This window comes from Ornithodoros turicata, chromosome 2 (assembly GCF_037126465.1).
Source record: "Ornithodoros turicata isolate Travis chromosome 2, ASM3712646v1, whole genome shotgun sequence".
In the NCBI taxonomy this organism is placed as follows: domain Eukaryota; kingdom Metazoa; phylum Arthropoda; class Arachnida; order Ixodida; family Argasidae; genus Ornithodoros; species Ornithodoros turicata.
The window spans coordinates 69,408,734-69,430,911 of record NC_088202.1 but is presented as its reverse complement, the minus strand read 5'-3'; the positions used below and the strand labels follow the sequence as shown (position 1 = coordinate 69,430,911).

General features: G+C 46.2%; 1 protein-coding gene and 1 long non-coding RNA gene across 2 annotated transcripts; one reads left to right on the top strand and one right to left on the bottom strand.

Moving 5' to 3' along the window:
• The first annotated feature begins 6,018 nt into the window (after positions 1-6,018).
• LOC135383690 (uncharacterized) lies at positions 6,019-14,753 on the top strand. The gene is made up of 3 exons (XR_010420002.1): positions 6,019-6,431; positions 7,298-7,398; positions 14,535-14,753. It is a non-coding gene; the product is annotated as an uncharacterized LOC135383690 (long non-coding RNA).
• Positions 14,754-14,858: 105 nt separating this feature from the next.
• LOC135385537 (glucose-6-phosphatase catalytic subunit 1-like) lies at positions 14,859-17,561 on the bottom strand. The gene is made up of 5 exons (XM_064614897.1): positions 17,377-17,561; positions 16,612-16,729; positions 16,302-16,466; positions 15,803-16,134; positions 14,859-15,675 (listed from the first exon to the last, which is right to left on the bottom strand). The coding sequence occupies exons 2-5, from the start codon at positions 16,677-16,679 to the stop codon at positions 15,170-15,172; spliced, it is 1,071 nt and encodes a 356-aa protein (XP_064470967.1). The 5' UTR covers positions 16,680-16,729; positions 17,377-17,561; the 3' UTR covers positions 14,859-15,169.
• Positions 17,562-22,178: the final 4,617 nt, after the last annotated feature.

The window sequence follows — 22,178 nt, the reverse complement described above, 5'->3', positions numbered from 1 at the left end:
CATGATTAAAGCCCAACGTTGTAACCTGTTAGCTGCAGTAACCGGGATACCCTTCTTCGGACCAAAAATGGTGGTGAGGGGTTTATGATATGAGGGGATGCAAAGCTACTAGAATAAGAATTAGGCTGGGTTCACGTTGGCAGAGCGTTTAATGACCAGCTCTCCGGGAACAGCTGCTGATCAGCTGTCGGCCAGCTGACGAATGCAAACAGCAGTTCACGAGCCTCGCTCCGTCATAGCTCGGTCGTCGTCGTTGTCTACATCAGCTATCGCTTTCAGTTTTTCTATTCAAGCTAATGTGATTATCGGCTGGATGCAGATGTAATGCCGATAGCTCTCCTTGCTTGCTTGAAGCGTTTACGTAAATATCTTGTACGTATACAGCAGCGCGCAAACGATAGAAATATCTAGTGTCTTTACTTATTCGCAATACTTCATGCTCTTACAAATTAAATTTTTGACTTGCTATTATTTCACGCATACTTAGTCCCATTATTTTAGACCCAAAGACACTCGTGACACTCGTGACACTCTAAACCATTGCATGCATCACTTATTTGCATTACTGACCTACATTACTCGCATTATATACGCCACGTACCTACACAGGATCATTCAAAACATCAATGGAATAAAATTTATTGAACTTATTTCCTTCAAATTGAGTCATTCTTCTTGTCAAGACATATCCTGTACCCATGTCCTGTGCTCCATATCGCAGGGATGTACAAGCTACGAGTATCTATAACGTCCAATTGTGTATATCCGTGCAACATCCATGTGACGTACGAGACGTCTGTGACGTTTGCGACTTTTCTGGGATGTATCAGGGATATGTGGTGTCCACTGGGCAATGGCAACATCCGGCACTGCCCAGCCTCCTGTCTGTGGAGGCCCTCGGAGCATCTGTTGCTCGAGTAGTGCTGTTTTCCGACTCCAGAAGAATGTTAGAATCTCCTGGTTTATACGTGATGTTGCAGTGGCAGGCGGCAGAAGAACGTGGGCCAGAAACGAAAGGTGGCCTAGAAAGACGCACCGGAGGAGATATGCTCGCGAGAAGTCGTACTGCTGTGCTGCGCGACACGAGTCCTGGATCCGCCGAGTGGATAGTGTCCAGCTGAGAGTCGTGTGGCCAAAATTGATAAAAAAAACACACCAAGCATGCGCATGCTCGCGCATTGTTGCATCGGAAAGCCAGGGTCGACATAAAACAATCCAAGAGGGAGAATCTTGGACTTTTGGGCGTTAAGTTGACTGCCTGATACTGCTGCGTATTGCTCGTACAGCTGCAAGACTGCCGTTAGCGAGCATCAGTCGTTGATGAAGAGTGTGACGTCATCAGCACATGCAGAGTTCTTCCAACTTCCCGCTCCAGGAAGGGGGAGTCCATTGACTGCACGGGACGCTTCTACGCATGGTGAAAAAGGGCCAAAGCCAGGATGTAGAGGGCGGGAGGCAATGGGCAGCCTTGGCGGACACCTCTCTGGGCGGGGAAGCAAGAGGACTGCAATCCTGCTACACTCATCTGGCTGCGGTGTTAGTGTACAGCCAACGTATGCCGGACACAAAAATCTCTGGGAAGCCATAAGCGCTCAGCAGCGAAAAGAGGTATGCGTGTGACACTGTGGCCTCTGGTCCAAGGAAAGGAGACCACCGGATGCTGCCCGTCGTCGTGTGTAGTCGTATTGCCAACTGTAGGGTGGGACAAGCGCAAGCTTGCAAGAGGTCGAGCATCTCGCTCAGGTTGTCACACAGGCTACGGCCTGGCACACCGCCGCTGCTTTGACCTGGTCCAAGGAAAGGAGACCACCGGACGCTGCCCGTCGTCGTGTGTAGTCGTATTGCCAACTGTAGGGTGGGACAAGCGCAAGCTTGCAAGAGGTCGCGGATCCCGCTCACGTTGTCACACATGCTACGGCCTGGCACACCGCCACCTGTGGCACGCAAGGGCTCATGGAAACTTCGAACGCCTTGAAGCATTACGAGACGGCCAGAGGCAGAGGTAGAGGAAGAACAACAACATTCCCGGTGTGCGCAGCAGCATCGTCAGCCGTGGTAAACCATAACCGAAACAGACGACAGAGCCCTGTCCCTCAAAGTTCCCATGCTGCTTTGCGCGCTTGGTGACACGCGCATCTTTTTAAAATCGCCTATTGGAAGTTCTGACATAGAACCACATATTCGATTCGAAATTCTGGCTGTCTGGGGTTTTTCCTGGGTTTTCCTCAGACGCTTTCAGACATATGTCGGCACAGTTCCCCTAGAAGTCGGCCCAGGACGCACATTTCCCCAGGGCGTCAGTCGTGACGTTGCCCACATACGTGAGGCCGACAACGGCAAGCCCTTTCAACATCACCACCACCACCACCACCACCACCACCGATTCGAAATTCAAATCATTACAAAATTTACGCTTTTTTTGTTGCTTTTTTTGCTCATGTTTTTCGTTGAAATCATTCCTTCACTTAAAGCTTTCACAGGAAGTTGGCGTGGCTATATCTTATCCGAAACGATCCAACCCAATCTGGTATGGATGTAACAAAAAGTCAGTTAAAGCTAGCGTTTACAAAGAATGATAATATAAGAGAAACTCATCACAGGCTGAAATGTTTCAAACAAAAAGGTAACGTGAAAAGGAGTCAAAACGCAGGCTAATAACTGGTGATACATGATGAAAATCATTAAACCCCGAGACAAGGAATACTTCAAGGTAGGTACCTCAATTACTGCAGGGTAAATCATGGTTCTGACACAATCACGAGGTATACCTCTTCTGGTACATTTCGGACTCATTAAAAAAGATACATCTCGTAACATTGTGCTTCTCCTCTCTATGTAAACATGCCTTGGTTACCCTTCCTTGTAAAAGGCTACCAACTACTAAAATAACGGGTAATTAGCAATAATGGTGATGACAAAGGAAAGAACGAAATTTTAATGCTACGAAACAAGCTATCGCTACCGGAATACGCTAAGAATACCGACGCTACGCCTATTCACTCTGGCTTTTTTCATCACATCCAGTAAACCAGAAATATCCCAGGTACGTCCCACAAAGGTCTCACACGTCAGTTATGTCCGCTATGTCTGTGCGACGTTACCTGTACGTCCACAATGTGACTTCGAAAACCATCTTACTTTCTATATCCCTGGGACATCCGGTAGATGTAAAAAGAAAGGAGCAAGCGCGCGTTATTTTCCAGAGTCATCTAGGACACGTGGCCCTCAGTGGCATGACGTAAGCAAAAGGAAAAATTTTCGGGTTTATTACTTTATTTGGTTTTACTACTAATTATTTGGGTTTACTACGAAAAGATAGTAGAAACGCGCCTGAGTAGTTTTTTATCTAAACATAACATTCTTACCGATGCTCAGCACGGTTTCCGTAACGGTAGATATACCGAAACTGCGCTACTTGTGATGAAAGAATCTATAATTCGTAATTTGGAAAATAAGCTTCTTAGACTTGCCGCATATATAGACCTTCCAAAGGCTTTCGACTCCTTATGTCCCAATATTTTATTATATAAGCTTGATTATTAGGGGTTTCGAGGTGTTTGTCTTTCCTTTCTCACATCATATCTGGTAAACAGGTATCAGGTTGTACAAATTGATGGCAACTTATCTAGTCCCATGGAAGTTTGTCTAGGTGTACCACAAGCCCTTTATTGTTCAGTATTTTTATAAATGATGTAACAAAGATTAGCCAAATACCAACATATGTCATTTATGCCGACGACACGACCCTACTATTCGGTTCCACGGACGCGGATGGGATAATCTCCGAGGCAGACACAGTCCTCAGAGAGCTAGCCATTTGGAGCTATGTAAATAAACTAAAAATCAATTGTAATAAAACTAAGGCAATTATATTTCGTAGCAGAAATAAAAACATTCATACAAACTCATGCCTTACACTAAATGGTACTCCCATTGAGATTGTTCACTCATTTAAGGTTCCAGGTGTTTATCTTACCGAGAACATGACATGGGATGCCCACATTAACCATCTTGCATCACAGTTATCAAAGGTCATTGGTGTAATGGTACGGTGTCGTGCTTTTCTTCCTAACAAAGTTAAAAAACAAATTTACTTCGGTCTATTCCATTCTAGGCTTAATTATTGCCTTTTGGTTTGGGGAATAACAACTAAATGTAATTTCGAAAAACTTTTATTGTTACAAAAAAAAGTCATCCGTCACATAACGAATACGCCGTACTTGCAGACAACCCATGGCCTGTTTGAAGCTCTGGGTATAATTAAGATACACAATATGTACACTTACAGACTACTGTCTGCGTACAGGTTTGGTAATGTAACTTATAGGGAATTTCTACAGACAACGTCAGTGCTAGAATTGCGTAATTCTTCCATTTGCCTCCATGGAACCGATGAATGGAATATTCCGTTTTGCCGCACAAATTATGGCAAACAGGCCCTTTCTTTTACTCTCCCGGAACTCCTAAATAGGTATTCCATATGTGGGAACATTATAATCGGACGTGGTAAAAAGGAGCTTCGTACATTTTTTGTTAACCAGTGGTTTGTACTGGTATTATCATCTACCAGAGTATTCTAATTTGCATGTATAATCCTTGTAGCATACTTCATTAAGTGACATTCCAGCTATTGTTTTAGACATTTGTTAAACTTTTTCCACTGTTTGTTTTCATTGTCTGAAATGCTTCTTCCGAACCGTGGGCAGCGGAGCCTTGTCAAGTTGCCACCTGGCAGTTTTTGCTTATTTGTCCAACCATGTATATGGTAAATTGGTATGGTAAAAATTTACCAAGTAAACACATTATAGACGGTAGTTTGAGTTAAAAACACGATATTTGCCTGGATGGGGTGTCAGGAACGTTCGCAGGTATACGCTGACGTTGTTTGCGAACTCACAAGCTAACTGCAAAGACGTTGTCACCGTTGCAAACGTGATACGCCACGCTACACTTGATGAACGTACTCCAACAATTTGCATTTCAGTATATGCTCGCTCTGGTATCTCTTGAGATCCGCGTACGCGCTCCTTTTGGAGCGTTGTTATCTGGTATGTAAGATAGAGTTTGTGTAAAAGAGGCTACCTCCATAGGTAGTTATCTTGCTTGATGACAATACACACGCGGTGGAGGGGCCAAAATGGGAGCATATGGTGAAAGGCAAAATCACATTTATTACCGCGCGATCTGCATTCGTCTTGGATTATGCCGAAAGGTCGCTGGGCTGCCATTTACCATACTACAACACGCTTATGGCACAAAAAAAAAAAACAGAGAAAAAAACCTGGCCGTATAATGGTGCCTTGAAGTAAAACATTGTTACGCATCTTATGAGAATGTATGGCACCCCACTGCATCGTATAGCACTTTTCTGAAAGAGCCCATTTATAGCAATAATATGTGCAGATTTCAAAACATCCTGTGAATATCCAAATATCCTGAAGTTGCGTCTTTGTGACGTTCGTGGAATGTGGAAAAAGTGGGACAAACCATAGTCGCCAGGACGTACATGCTACGTCTACGGGCTCTCTGGAATGATCCATGGGACATCCAAACATCCAGTTTGAGATATAAGGGACAGGGCACAATAGTGTCTTTTTTTCACAGCTTCCACCACAATTTTTCTTTGTGGAAATAAATTCACATCACATCTCCTAGACGTCTATGGTGTACTGGGTGTTCGAACCTATACCTCAAAATTTTCGCAGCAATACATATGTTGAAGGAGCCGAAACAAAAAAGATGATCCACTCGACGTCATTCACTATAAGAACTGATTGGCTAAGCAAGCCAAGCAGCTGCGCATCGGTCTTTCCAAGCGAGTGGTCACAAGAGCACAACCGGTCATCATCATCCGTTTTCCAGCGTAAGCTCGGAAAATAACGGAGGAAAGTTTCTCAAGACCGGAGGAGAGAAGAAAGAAGCGGAAATGGGTGAGGATATCCGCCGTAAAAATGTCGCTGAGAACGGATTTCCGGATCTGCCACGAGATGTTCGCTCGAGTAATTTTCCTAATCGCAGCCTCTCTCACAAACAAAACGTTCTGCACTATACCGCAAATCCCGAATTGTTCGGTGGATCCACGTTTTCTTTTTCTGTGCATGTAACGCTGTCGGCGAGGAAAAGTGTGAAGAAAAAAGAAAGAAAACACGTTAAGGGTGCGAGCATTTTTTGAAAACAGCTGTTACTGAATTTTGCACACGCTTTGAAGGGCATATATTTCGCATCACATCCAGTCGGTTTACAATGCTTTCAGTTCACACTGCGCTGCGGCTACAAAAATGCAGTCTTTTCAGCGAAAAATCTGTAGCCTTCAAAAGATTTTCAGTTGCTTTAATCTTTCAGCTACCTGCGAAGCACAGTGATCTTGACAAGAGCAAAGCGTTCAGCGTGTTTTTCTGTTACCGACAGAAAAGCAGACAAGGCGAAAAGCTGTAAGTTACAGAGGCCGTTGGTTGTTCTTTGTGGTAAGAACTTATTTGAATGAAGATGAGTGGGGAGTTTCATCGCCAGTGCCAGTATACCCTGCCCCATTGCTCGCGGTAATGTGGTGAAACGGGCTGGATTGGTCTATGGACCATATGTTTGCGTTGTTTTCCGGTCGTAGTGTACAGCCGACAGAATGGCGTAGATGCAGTTTGACTGGTGGATGAACACCGTAAAGTAAAAGCCTGATGTGGCCATGTCCCGACTCAGGCTTTTACATTATGCAGTGTAGAGTTGAGCCGTTTCAGAGCCCCGTTTGCCCCGTTTGGAAAACAAGCGCCATCTCGTGGAGTGCGTTAGGATCGCAGAGCCGGCCGCGTCTCCCGTTTCAAACGTCTATTCCAGGAGGGCGCTCAAAACGTTACGTCACTGCGTTACGTGTCAAAACAATATATGGAAAATTATGGGATCAACGGTATTCGCTTTCAGAGAGTTTTTGGCATCGTATGAGACACTTTTATAAATTTTTCGCCATGGGAAATTTATTTTTTCGAATGAAAGTCCGGAAATTGCCTAGTCAGCCTAACATGTTTTCGACAGATTCAGGAAGCACAGGTCGGGTTTACAGGGTTGTTTGGATTTAATCCGCATGGATTTTATCCGGTGGATTTTTTTTATTTTATCCACACAATTTAATCCGGATTTTTCAGAGATGTTGTCCAGATGCGATATGAAAGTCAATCTTAACTCAACGTCATACGGAAAACTCCAGCTTTATTTTATTGTAGTGTTTGCTGTTTACAAAAGCCATGTACGCGCAAAATTAACTTCTAACTTTTTTTAACTTTTTAACTCGACTTTTTGAACTTTTCAGATTTAACTTTTTTCCCGTTTTCTTCTACTTCTGCCCATTCAAGGAGTGGCTTTCTTCTGCTTCCTGGAGGCATTGTAACTGAAGTACGACAGCTAATCCAGGCGAGTAGCATCTACACCATTCACCCGCGCGTGCATAGGACACTACCTTTCGGAAAGCAATGAAAACTCATTCAATGCTACTGGGACAGGCAGTTTCATAAACCGAAACTACGAGAGGTCACCCGAAACCAAGAACAATAGCAAAACACATTTGTTTTTACTCTGTGTCGCATTTCTAGGCTTGTCTGTATTGTCCGAAAATATCCAACAATATCCGGGTTTTATCCAAAAAAGCCCACTAGAGAGGGCCTATTAAAAAATATCCGGATTTTTTGCAACCCTGCGGGTTTAGCCCACCACGGAAAAATGCATGTCGTGGTACAAAAGTAAGGAGCGGAAAAAAAATTGGGAAAATATCCCATTTCGGGCCGCTCAAATTGCCAATCGCCTTTCGCATCCCGTCAGAGAGCTCCGGGAAGCGACGCATAAAAAAATCTCTGAAGGGGAATACCGTTGACCCCATAATTTTCCGACGTGTAGTCCGACGTTAAATATAATTTTTTGACACGTTACGTGAGACACCCTGTAGATAGGTTGCACCGTTCTCCAGAAGAGGGAAAAGTAGCACGCGTATAGGTACGGTGCGCCTGTACACCAGAAAGAGAGAAAAAGCACGGGTAAAGCTATAGTGTGACGTCACGTGCAAATCATGTTCACCGTAATTTTACGTTACGTTCTTGCGGAGCCAGCGCAGTGCTCCATGAACTCGGCCCCGGAGCAATGTGACGTCATATTAGCAGCGCAAACAACCAACCGAAAATAAAATGCCTCCTAAAACAAGAAAATCAAACGTCGCCTAATGTCAGAACTTTGACCTTTCAATGTCTGGGTGAAAAGCAGTACATATGGTAACATTGCCATGATGATCCGAAAGCGATTGCGTTTCTCACGAGAAAGCATTGTTGCAGAAATAGAATTACGGAACAACTGTTTTGTTCTGCTATCGCCTATAAATCAACGCCAATTCTCTCTTTTCCACAAATGTTCCGTTGGTATAAATATAGAGCCTGTTCTTTTTTCCAAGACAGATTAAAACAAGTATAGAAGCAGCACGGATGCCGTTTTCGCAATTGAGTTTTTTTTCGGCCAGGGGTGCATCCTCTGTGCGTGAGTGTGTGACTAATTACCTAAAGTTCATTGAATAATTCATTAACTAGGGGATTTCGGTCAAAAGTGAGACAGCAAAATGGGAGGCAATCCTCATTGAAAACATTCTATATTTTTAAAATCCTGAAACATGCTCGTACATTGAAATATGCTGTGCAAATGAGCTGAAACCGAAACCGCGTGGAGCAGAAGCGCAGGATGGACATGTTTAGGTTCGCCTCATCCCCTTTGAACCAGGACAGACGTTATCGAAAAATGTCACAGGCGACAACAAAAAACATGGTCGATCCATTGGTGGATCTAACGGAAATGTGTTATCGTTAAAACTTGAAAACCTTTTGGGAACTCCCCTTCACAACGCTACACAACCCTTCACGCTACCCTACACAACCCCAACGCAAGACAACATCCTCAGCTTCCTCCGATTCAGCTTGGCGGCACCGCGTCGCTCTTTCCACGCACCCCCTCTCCTTTTCTTCTTCTCTCTCCACTCACCGCGCATGCGCGCCGCGGCTGCAGACAGACCACGCCGCGATTCTTGCGTACCGAGGACTCTAATGCTGACGCATTAATAAGAACAATAAAATAATTTTTGGGATTGTGCGGTCTCTAAAACGACGAGCACAATGAGTACTTCCAGTCCGGTCTATCGTTTCCGCGGGTCTTGGTTTGGTTTTTGGCTTGCTTGGGCTCGGCTATTACGTGCCGAGAATTTAGGATCACCCCAAATGCTGGCCCTGTGACCTATATGTCTATGTCACGTCGTTGTGTGTGGAGCGAAGGCCCTGTGATTGTCCTTCTCTCTTCTTTGCATCCCATGCGAGTCGAATAGGTGTCTCTTCAGCTCGTTCCACGGGCGGGCCACGTGTTTCAGAGCGATGGAGGTGATTGGAGCACGTGGATACGCCACCGACGGCGAAGGTCAAGCGCTCGTAGGGCGCGCCGTTTCGTTTTCGGCTCGTTTGTATATAGCGAAATGCGACGTTGAACATTTTAACGCACGTGCTAGTTTGAGGTGCTTTCCACCGAGGATTATCTGCCATTCTGCTGTCTCACTTTCGACCGAAATTCTCTAATTAACTAGTTAGTAATGGGTGTTAGGATTAGGCATCCATCAGCTCCATACTCTGTTCGAGAGGATGTACAGCTTGGCACAAAAGTTCACGGAAAGGGGCGTCCCCTTGCTAGCTGTCAGGAAGAGATCAAATAAGAAACGGGCTATGCATCCATATATCTCATCCATCCACTGGCTATCCATCTCTCAGTATGTGTGTCTACTCCTGTTTGTTGCTTGGGTGTCGCCCCAATGGAGAAATGCAACACCCCGGTATTCTGTAAACTTTTGTCCCAAGCTGTACCGCTGGCCGCATAACTCAACTGCAAAAACGGCATCCATGCTCCCCTTATGGGCCTGTTACACTCAAGCTTCGTCCGGCGACCGCAGCGCCAACTGCCCTCCTCTATAGTGTAGAGCGCCCGTACTAGATGATCATGTCCGACTTGTTCCCTGCCTTACCGCCGTACCGGGAACGTCATCTCTTTTGTGGAAATCCTTGCTCCGCGATATTTCAGAGCCGCAGTGTAGGTGCTACGTACCTATGTGCGGAGAAACCTCCGGCTACACGACCTCAAATGGCGCTGCAGAATACGGTTCGGAGTGCCCCCAAACGTCGTGAAACAGGCCCATCTAAGCTTTTGTTTTCTACAGAGTAGCTACCCACAAAGGTATACCCATGCCGGCACGTCGTACTCACCAACTACTCAATGCAGGTGGAAAATTCCTGTGTCCACGTGGGACTCTAATTGGTACGCTTCATCGTGGAAATTTTTAAATCGATTCAACATCGCAATCCAACGTTACAACCAAAAACCTCGAAATCCCTATGGGAAAACAATCAAGATGGAAGCCATGTTGGCTAAAGTTGGCTAAAGTAGCTACGCTGTAAATCTGTTGCAGATTTAAAAAAAAAAATTTGTATGGTTGTTATTTCTCTCCTCTATGTAGAAATATTTTATTCAATGAGAAATGTTTGAGGAATACAAAAAATTGTGACATCGAGACTAGCACTACCGTGGGTGTGTAATGTCCCTTTCTTCAGGCTCGGCGGGGTCAGAGTCGAGTGAACTCGAAGCGAAGCGCACGCTTGCGTCAGCCACGAGCTTCGTCGTCAATTCTTCTAACCGCGGTAGCTCTATATACGGCCAGCTATCGTGTAGGTCCGTCCGTGTCAATGACAGCAGGGGCTGTTGAGACAGGCGTTACGCGCGTCAGGAGAAGAATGCGTGAGAGGACACAGAAAGTGTAGAAAGAAGGAGCAGACACGCCGCCAGAAGGTATCTACGCAACGGGGTCGGAGGGAGGGTTGTGTACGTCAGATGTTTACGTGCAAAATCTTATAAAACGTTGGTCTCACTGAGCGTGTCGGTACACATGAAGGAACCATGGTTCAGCCTTTACCGTGCCTGCCACCAAAACGAGTACCACTGAAGATCAGCATGCAGACGAGCAGAAACAGAAACCACGGCGCGCAGAAGCAGAACGTGAACGACGTGCTCGTCTGGATGCAGCGGATAGTGCGGCAACGGAAGAAACCAAGAGACAGAGCGAGCCCGACAGCTACAGGAAGTGCGTCGAAGTTCAAGAAGTAACGATGCAAAAAACTTAATGATTAGAAAAATAATATCATTTCAAGAGTTTATCAAAAAATTTACGCCAACGATGGCCCTAAAGCCACCGCATTTAAACGTACTTAATACAATGCCCAAAGATGCCAATCATCGTTTTTTTTCCCCTAACAGTTCGTCCCAGGGGCAGAAAGGAGCCGTCCTGGCGACAGATACAGTGAATTCTCTGAGAGACGGAGGCCGTGCTGTGGCCCTGTGTGTCAGCATCAGAGTGTCGACAGACCACGCGATACGGGTTGGCATATTTGCTGATAAGGTCTTCGTGCCATTCTTGCTTCACCTGGTAGGGCCGCTCAGAGTCCGCTTGGGTTGTAAGACTATGTGGCAATGCTGGTCATCATAGAGCAATTTGGAAGCAGCGTGGTGGCTAAAAGTTGCAGTGGCGAGCATGTCACATCTGAAAGGGTGGGTCATCCGCCGCCGTACGTAGAAAGATTTGTCCACGCTATGAGGTGACTCTTATCCGGAGTGCCACTCCGGACTCGGAAAACAGCGTTTATTTTATGTAGTCGGTGAAAAGAACGTGCTTCAAGGATTCTATACGCGAAATTTCAATCCTGTTTACGAACGATGTGCGTTTCTGTCAATTTTTGAAGGTTTGCTGAGCCTCCACAAGCTTCGATGGCGTGAGGAGCGGGTGATGTAGTCATAAACCCACAAATTGCAATGATGTCATGTTCTGGAGAGGGCACTCGTATCCTAGCAACGACGCCGGCGTCCAGGGAGTGTCACGTGGTGGAGAAGTCACGTCACGCTGATCGAAAGAGGGGAATATGAGAGAGAGATGTCTTCTCCCTCGTTTGTGTTGTCTCGAAGGTCGGAGCGGTCGGATGATTTGTCACGTGGTGGTTCCGCTAACGGACTGCAAAAAGTGAGTCTCCCGGAAGACGTGAAAGGCAACAACGTTGCCAGATGAGAGCCGGGCGCTTCGTCGGAGCCTAACATGATGTCACAGTTCTCAAAAATAAAAATAAATTTTCTCTAGCTTTCTCATTGCCCCTTTTTTGCAGTGACGTTTTACCGTGGAGAAAGGAAGCTTTTTTTTTTTTTTTCGTTTTCATGACGACGTTTCCATTTCGACCGACGTTGCAAAGGATTGCAAAGGGAGCCGGTCACCGAAGAATGGCCCTCGTTATGGTGCGTGCACAGATAAAACGTCACTTCCCGTTTGTCTACCGACGCCTCTCGCGCTCTTCGACGCACCGTCGGCGGTGGCTTGCAAAAATCGCAGTTTTGGAAACCTAATCGTTAAAACCTAAAGGTACTGTAAAGCAGCAAGTGTACAATTTTATACTGCTGGCTCATTTGACAGCCTGTGTGCTCACAGACAAACGCCAAAAATTTCGTTCAAATCCACCTCATAGTTTTTTAGAAAATTAAGGTTCAATATTACGGGCAACTCTGTGTCACCGGCTTGCCGGACGTGGTGCATTTTTGCGTAGGTGGCTCTCGTTGTGGTTCTACTGGCAGTTTGTTACTCATTTCTGCAATGTACAAATGTTATTGCATTTTGAGAGAATATATATCAGGACCTATCTCTTATGAACAAACTTTTCAAAGAAAGTTCATGAAGCTGTCTACTTAGCCCATGACTTAGCCGATAGAGAGTTGCGGACATGTAACACTGTTGCTCGACGAATAGGCGATTGTTTCCCACCAGGCGTCGCCCTGCGTTTTTTCACCGCAATTTCAGTCATGATTAAAAAATATTTAAAATTTTCTGTCGCATATAAAATTTCCAATGTGGGTTCCTTTCGGAAAAGCTTTCAAATGCCGCTGCCAATATTAGCAGCTTGCCTGCTGCTTTACAGTACCTTTAAATGTGGGACTTCGCGTCTCGAACCCATGGACTACAACGTATGAATCGGAGCCATACATCTAGTGGATTGTATATGGTTTCCTTTACTCTTTATCTTCTTGCCCTAGCGCGTTATGATAGAACTTCGCGCCCTTCTTCCACTCTTATCACTGCGTACTATTGTGTGAGAATAACAGCTCTCTCATCAGATACCCCAGACGAAGAGTCAACCATTGCGACTGTGGCCATCATCGGTGCAGCATTCCCAGAACAGCGCAAGGCACGATGACGGCCTCGTAACTTGTTTATTTTGGGAGTGTTGGGAAGTGGTCGAAATAATCCGCAGCCCTGTCCTGCAGACTTGCCTCAAATTACAATAATAATTTGGAGTAAGCTTGTACGTAAGGTGAATCGGCCTATATCTTTAAGACAGAGGAAAAGGTTCAAATGGTCATATGTGGCAACTTGCAAGGCCGTCTTGCATGACGCCCCCCCCCCCCCCCCCCCCAATGGTAGACAAAATTTTCTACGAATTATGCTGGCCGTGATCTTGGCTTTATGCTCAGTCTCCCCATGTCATAGCGGGCCATCTGCAACTATGCCACAGAGCCAGACCCCAGCGGTCTTCCTGCCAGTGTGGCGGCATGTTGCTGCATCCTGGGTCGACCTCAGAGGGAACTGTGCCGGCACGTGCCTTATACCATCTATCCAGGAAAAATGCTCAGAGAGCAAATTCGGCGCCTGGATTCAAACCCGGGATCACTTCCTGCTCACGCGTGTAATGTAAGCACCTTAGCCACTAAGCCACGGGAGCTGGTCAGGTCCTCTTGAGGCAGTGGTTCTGATACATTTGTGTTCGCGCCAGTGTTGTTACGACTAAGTATTTGCGCAGCGGATCAACGCCTACCTTAGACATTATGGCTCCCAGTAAGCTGATAGACGACTTTATGACACTGTGAAGCTATGTTACGCGAATTTCAGCATTTCGCACGCGACTTGGTGCTGTAAAGTGACCCAACATTCCGGTACTGGATCCCACTACCTACCCAGCGCCCAACTTCGCTCCTTCGGTGCTTGATCTCCTTAGCCGGCAAACATCTGGACAGCCTCTCGGAAAGGCCCAGACTCCAAAACGTATGGCGATCTGTTGACGGCACAGATCATAGAAGACCGACGTGCACAAAGACACTGAAGTGCATGCGGTCAAGACCGTGTAGTTTGAGGAACATAGAACACAAAAACACTCAGTGTTTTTGGAGACGTTCGTGAGACGTTCGTGAATTTATTCGCCAACGCTATCATTATATATTTGTGTTTTGTGTGTGTCGTGTTGTAGTACTTATGCTCTCGCCGCCCCTAATGTTGACTCACCGACTCCATTGACGGTCGACCACTCACTTCAGCGTCGTTCATCCTCTCACCAACCTTGCCACACCTCAATCCGTTCATCGTGCCTTGGGGTAGTGGGCCGCACCTCATGTGGGGAATTTCCCCATCCATCATATGAGCCCTCACATATTCATTCACAGGATGTCTATACTTTCAGAGAAGTGTTGCTACATCCTGAGCATGGCCGGCTACGGCAAGCAGTTCCATCACCACCACCACCATCGTCCTTAGTTTCTGGCCAACCTAACATCAGGGGCCTGCCCTGTATGCACCTTCTGGACGCGCTAGATAAGGCAGCTACGCCTCCGGCTTGCGTGGTCATCTCTGTGCGCATCTCCCTAGAGGAGTCTTTATGTTAATAAATTCTTCTCAGAGTTCTTGACTAGAGACTTCTCACCATCTGAGAACAAGCAATTTATCTCAATTTTTTTCGCAAAAAAAAAAAAGAAAAACGCAGGAGTGAAAAAATATATCACAGAAGTGTGGCAGATAAAACATTTTATTGTTGTGACGCTGCATGCATAGCTTCAAAACAGCGGCGTACTCTAGCACTCACGCTTCACCCACGTATGCACCATCGTATCACACCCATACAGATCTGTACAAGCCGTCACGCACACCTATGTACAAAGGGCGATATATTACAGGGTATCTATTTACATAAATTTGTTAAATACCTAACCTACTGCTGCACAAGCGCGCGTTGTTGTCCAACAACTGTCCGTATAGTTCATGACTTTTCGCTTTGGATGTCCTTGCAGCAGGGCATAAGACTAGAATACAGCTCGCTCCCTAGGAAGACTTGGTCTTCGTAAAGCGGCCGGACAATGCCGCGATAAGACACGGCACAAATGCGAACATAACAGCTGCAAGAACGCCGTTGAAGACAAACGCTGACGCGTAGAACACATAAACGTTGCTCTTCGGGAATGACACCAACTCGGAAGCCTTCCCGGCACCCACAGCTAAGGCGATGGCAGCGATCTTCATGGGCCAAGTGAAAGGGGTAGCCGTTGCTTTTTTGTAGGCCGACGTTGTCATGCCAAGACCCATGCCCAGAGGGAAAGAGCAGTAGCGCATCATACTGAAGAAAGGAGTCGTGTCCACATGAATGTATTCTTGCTTAGCGCACCATTTAACGGCGCGGTTGACGGACCACAAGGGGTCGACACCCATAAGGGAGAGGACACCGTAGGTCAAGAGGGCGCTCGCAAAGAGTCCGATCGAGGCAAGAACGTATTGCCTGCGAGTCATGCTGTCAGTGTCAAGCTTACACATCAGTTTCGCCAAGCAGCATCCTGTAAAATCGATAGAAAATAGTATTCCTTAGATCAATGATGCAATTTTCGTCTCCCAATTTTTAGTAGATGTAGTAGTTAGTATACAGCTGCCCGAAATTCAAGTAGGCATGATGTTTGTACTCACCAATAATCATGCCCATGATACACTGGTGTGGGAAGTGTGCGGCAATGTAAATCCGGGACAGGCTGACCACGCAGAGCAGAACAGTGTAGACACACCATTGAACTGAAGACACCATAGTCTTGCCAAGTTGCTGCGCAGCTCCAGAATGACGTAGCAGGTAGTCGATAATTATGTACCAAATTGCAGCAGACACCATGGCATGCCCGGAAGGACTACCTGGGCCGGTCTCACAAGTCAGGGAGTATTGGCGAATTGCTGGCATCCCCACGCCCGTTTGGTTGTACATTGGCGTCTCGTGGACCCACCAGTACGGCCTTTCGCCATGCAACATCCTGCGGAATTAACAAAGAGAGAGATGATGTTCAACGCATCTCTACAGGCTTCTCTCTTATTTGACGGTTATCAGCCTTGATATTCCTTAAAGCTTCCAGCCTTAAAGCTTAATATGCGCTTTGGCGACTTTGCCATTATATTATCTCTCGTGAAAGGTGAAGCTTACCATTTGAGTAATTGATTGGACCACTCAGCAATGATGGTGACCCACATAAGTCTCCGTCCAACTGTCCAGTCAAGGGAGTACAGGAGAGGTGCGTACAGGAGGAATGCGTAGCGAGGGTCGCCGAAATTGGATATGGCAAAAAAGAATCCGTGCTGATCCTGGAATCTGTTTAGAATGATGCATAGGCGTCAGACACACGTATCAAGTATATAGCCACATATATCCATGGCTATGTAGAGGGGGAACTCTGTCGTAGAAATCTGATTTCTCATTCGCTGCATGTGGGACAAACGCAAGAAACCACATTTACCTGCTTTGTAAGGACTGAATGGCAGACATGCCATTGTCGTGCAGGAGGTCCATTGTCATGCTGATCATTTTGAAGTTCTTGGGAGATCACGATGCTCCCTCCTTGCAAAAATTGAGAACTGCAAAAAGAAAAATGACAACCATTGTACGTTCTGCTGCGATGCAAAAGTGACGTAGCGCTTCGTGTGGTATACTAGACACGTTTCGCCTGTAACTCTCGATGAGTGGCGTTTTATATGAAGACTTCGTTTCGCAGCTGCTCCAAGTTCATTTCAAGCACCCAGGTGCACATTGCAGTTGCACGTTGCGTAGAGCATTGCACGCTGCAGTTCAGTGCAGTTGTGTGCATTTTTACTACATTTATTACGTTATTTAGTGCATTTAGCATTGCAGTTTAGTGCATTTTCACATGCATTCTTCTCGCTCCCCGCGCAATTATAATTACATTATGTCCGGTTTTATTTTATCTGCTCTGTCTGTCTGTCTTTCGATCAATCTCAGCGCACATCAGTATATCCACATTATATGCATAAAATCGTGCACATACTGAAAGTTTCATGATAATAGTTGTCATACTGAAGGCTTAAATCATTTGCCAGGAAGTAACGCGCCTAACCCAGTCGTTACCATAATAAATCTACAAAAGTTCGCAGATGGTTCCAGAGATGAAAATAAGTTCCCGAAATTCCTGTCTAATTGCACGAAAAGTTTGGCGATCAGAATGCAAAGGTTGGCGACAAAATATGAAAGCAGGATATGCACTTACAAGGGATGTAAGCAGGAGTGATAGGAGTGCGGCGTTCGCTGAGTCCTCTTGAACCCAGCACGTAGATCTCAGGGTAAAATGCTAGACAGTGCAACGGTAGCGTCGTAGATGAAAGGTGAAATCCAGTGCTACCATCCCTGCTCGCAGGGGTCCTTAAATATGCGCCGACCGGCAACCTCCTCGGGGGAGAGCATCGGACTATCTTGACGTCACCGTACGTGCTATTGACAATACCCCTCAACCCAACTCGAGTGATGCGCACAAACGCAATTATCAAAAATCTTTGCCTGTTACTGGGCGACCTCCTCGCTAGGTTGGCACGCGTCCGAGCATGCACTATCGTCGGTTGTGTAAGACAGAGGCGAATGTTTCTTCTGCGCGCTCACGTGCAGCCGGCGTGGCTGAGCTTTTGACTGGCGACGTAATTATGACGTACCAGAATGTCTCAGCCGTGAGCCACGTGCTCTGTGGCGTCGTCCCCGGGTGTGACGTCCAAAGTCTGTACCTCTCAGACATGATGGTGCCAGGTTTGGAGACATTCCGACGCCAGGGTACAGGTGATAGCACCGGGCGCGGCCGGTGATCACACGCGGCATATTCGCGCGCTGTAACTTGCTTCGCAACATGCTACAAGCCCGGGATTTCGCCATCGGAGGATTTCCTCGAAGGATGAGGCGCGGGTTGTTGTTTACGATATAGAATGTATAAGGTCACTGGATGCACTCTGGCGGATGTGGAGATGTAAACAGGGGAAACGCCGGATATCAGCTTGGATTACGTTGTGCGGAGTGGGTGCACAATCGGCACAGTGTGGCACTGCGAAATCGTGTAGGCGCACTGCGAAGCACAAAGGTCACGGAACAGTTGTTGTTGTGTCATATGATTTCTTGCCTTTTTCCTAATGGCTGCTGCGAAGTGTGAAAATGCAGTTGTGTGGTTACGTATTCGTATGCTCATGTTTTATTTTTATCTTTATTTTTTATCCGTTGAGGTGGAAGATGGAATATTCGTCAGTCTATACAGTCCCTTCGCTGACGATATGGAGAAAGCTGATGGTGTGGTGCAGAGAAAGACGGCAAAGCGCGGCTCCAACGCAAATAGGTGTCTGGTTACACACAAGACAAATAATTTTGAATGACAATCTGGAGCGTCCGAAGGAGAGTTCGGAAAGAATAGAATCTCAGTTGAGAAGTTCATCTGAAGGACAGGGTAGAGCACTCGTTCATTGAAGGTCCATTCGTGGGATGGAAGAGTGGAGAAGGAATGAAGAAATGATGACAGAGGGGGACAACAGGAACGAAACACACACACACACACACACGACGCACTGGTATTGCTGCAATGGTCATTAATGTCCTTGCATCCAATACTTTTTCTTTTCAGTACTTCTGACTTTTGTAGTCTCGATGTTTCTGACACACTGTGTCATTTTATTTCCCTTAAAATAGCTGAAGCTTGTAAGATTGCCTAGCTTCATTTCCTACTTTGTTTGAGTGGGCGGTGGTGCTAAGCCTAATTATCGAAAGACCGAAGGAACCCAGGATACGAAAACTGTTATTTCCACTGCGATAAAAAAATTAAAAAAATAGCTCTACAAATTAAGTAGGATAAGCTTGTTGGTGGTTAATACAGCAAAGAAATCCTTTTACCGAACTTCGCGTCAGTAACGTACTTTCGATAACTTAGGGGGAAAACAAAAAGGAAAAGTAGACATATGGACTACCGTGATGTGACAGAACAGGAAGAAAAAGGTAATTTAAGTCACGACAAAGTCAGACTGGCTACCCCAGAGTTAAATAACAAAAAAAAAAAAAAAAAAGGAGAAAACGCAGTAGTAAGGGGGGGGGGGAGGGTAGACAAGCATCCCGAACTAGTGGGAACACTTGTCACAGACGTAGGACCAGAAAGTGTCATAGAATGTCAGCCAGATACGTTTCTTCAAGGAAACGTAGGAGCGCTTTCAATGCAGCCGCTTGATGATTGAATGGCTGAGGACCGAGGAGCTTTACAAGGTCAATGGCCGGACGTCCAGGTGAGCCAGACTTGCTTCTAGTGTCCTACGACTGTCGGCATACTTGGAGGAGGATGTGCTCTGTGTTGTCGACAACACCGCACTCAGTGCAGTTTGGAGATGGTGACTTGGGCAGTTTGTAGAGCAACCGACCGCTGTACGGGACATTCAGCCGGAGCCTATGCAGGAGGCACCATTCTTGAAGGGAAACGACGGAGGTACCTGAAAGCGTAGCCCGGGGTCGACCCTGTAAAACAGCGAAGATCGAGTAGATCCTGTCAGCCAAGAATAGTTGTACATTTGTTGTCTCAGTTTATCACCCTCTTTGCATCCCCTATGGTGAAATAAATGGCCTGTATTTCTAAGTGACCGTGTTGAGGTGCTCGGCGCGCAGCAGCATCTGCAGTCTTGTTATCGGCTATGCCGCAGTGACCAGGAATCCTCTGTAATGTGATATCATGCCCCTGTGAGACAGCGGCAGCATATAGGTGCAGCACATCATGAACCAGAGACCCTGTGATGAGCATAGAGGCCAGTGACTCTAGACCACATCTTGAGTCACTGTACACAGACCACTGACAACACGTGGGTTGAGAAATGATGAAGCTTAGTGCTGGATGGATGTCGTGCATGGAGCTCAGATGCAGAGGTGGTGTGTGACAGCCGTGCTGATCTTTCGACACCCACCTCAGGAACCACGAACGCACATGACGTGCCAGATGTCATTGTAGATGCATCGGTGAAAAATTGAATTCTACCCGCCGACCTCTCCATTAGGTTTAGACTAAGCTGCCGGAGGACTTGAGTCGATACATCTTTCCAGCGTGGTAGACCCGTGATATAGACCCTCACTTCACGTGGTTGCGGGGCCCACGTTGGTACAGCTGGGTACACGTGCTACTTGTGCTTAGGCAGAATCAATCGTTGTTCCTGGATATAGCGTGAGTGAACGCAGAGCTGGAGCTTCGCAATAAGGCTCAAAGCAGAGAATGGCGATGATGACGCGTTGACAGTCGAGCTATGTCGAGCGAAGTGCCGAAACGACGCTTGCATAGCTCGTGCTGCTTGACGCACGAGCGAAAGCTGTATCAGATATCTTTGTGTCCAAAAGGACAATCACTATTCCTCGATAGGGCGTCGTGGGGTGCACCGTGGTACAATACAATATATCGTGTCATGCACAGTTTAATTTCTTCCCTAACAAACGAGCGAGATTTCGGTTTGATCGTCTGTCTGCGCAGCCGTCAAAAGAAAATACATAAAAACGTAAGCGCCAACCATTCTGTCTAAGAATGATATCCAAGCCCATAAGAAGCATCGACCATATCCCACGTGGTGACTCAAGTCAACTTTCTCTTTTTCCCTAATTTATTTTTATGTAGAATATGTGCCTTTTCGATCGTTTATGGAGCTGACATTACAGTTTGGTGCAGGACCAAATTAATTACATTAACGTAATTAGTCTATTTTCTTATTAATTTAAATTCATCAAAAGTCAACACAATAAACTCTACGGCCCAGACCTCGCGGACTTCTTCACCAGGAAGAGCAAAAATTTGTTTTCCAGTGTATATTGCAAGATTTAAGAGATGAGAAAACCTCCCGTTCGCTCTCCAGTTACCGGAACCGGTCGACGAAGGAAAATCTTCGTCGAGGGTACCGTGAAGAACCTTGTAAGGAACCGTAAGGAACCTTGAATACACCAGGCCGTGTGACATTTAGAGAAAGTAGCCCGGTAGCAACAAGAAAACGCTTCGGAGCAACACGTTATAAAACGAGAAAAGCTTTGTTTATCCTAAGGTTATTCTGTCGTTGCATGAGAAGCGTTAATGAGCTAGCAACAAGATAAAGGAGGAGCCGAAGGACGGTGTGTCCAAAACATAAAGGAAAGTGAGGGAAATCAGGTGACACATTGAATCACATCGTGCGCTCGTCACTCCTTTTGCACGTGAAAGCAAACTGGGTCACGAACGCATCTTACAGCTCTGATATACAGACAGAAATACCCGGACTAGCGTTCTACGCCAGCGTATTCTAGGAACATAAATATATTCATCGTGGCTCCTGTACTGTCCTGACTCCTCCTGTCCTGTCCTATCCTGATCCTGTCACACGGGCCAATTTAGTGCCATTTTCGTGACTTGCACTACAACCAAGCTAATGCCACGCACTTTCACTATACGTGCTTGCTACACTGTGTCACTAAGCCATGGTGGCAATTACGATAGATACAAGAATAAACGGCGCAAAATTTTTCGGCGTGTGCCAGTAGCTTCATGAGAGCGTTTTTTTATTTAGAAACACTTTCTGCGAATCTTGTTACAGTATTAAAGAAATTGGCCTCAAACAAGTGCCACGACAAAAATGTCCGCCGCCGGGTCACCGAAACTTTGAAGTTTTCACAAGCTGTTAACGGGAGTAACGCCATGTGTTTGCGGCACAATGACTTACTAAAATCAAGTAAACACGCCGTTCAAAATACTTGTTTAATAATATTGTGATTGTCGGGTCCCTCACTTTTTCTCGAGGCCTGTACCTCAAAGTCTGTCGCCGAGGCTACGCACTCGGTCCACCGAAGAGAAGTGAAGTGAGTTTAGGGAACTCACTAAACCGCAAGTGAACTTTCTGCCGAGTGTCACTAAAAGACGCCGTGTGACAGCACACAAATGACACTAATCTACCATGCTACCATGAGCTACCATGCTTGCTGAGCTCAACGTCGCAGGTTCAAACCCGGACGAGGTAGAGTCACTAAATAAGCTTCTAGTGACTTATTTAGTGACTCTAGGAC

Coding starts and splice junctions, on each gene's coding strand:
- LOC135385537 (XM_064614897.1), bottom strand. CDS start 16,679: ATGATCAGCATGACAATGGACCTCCTGCACGACAATGGCATGTCTGCC. Junction 16,467..16,611: donor ATTCAGTCCTTACAAAGCAG/GTAAATGTGGTT, acceptor CATTCTAAACAG/ATTCCAGGATCAGCACGGAT. Junction 16,135..16,301: donor TCCAATCAATTACTCAAATG/GTAAGCTTCACC, acceptor TTAATTCCGCAG/GATGTTGCATGGCGAAAGGC.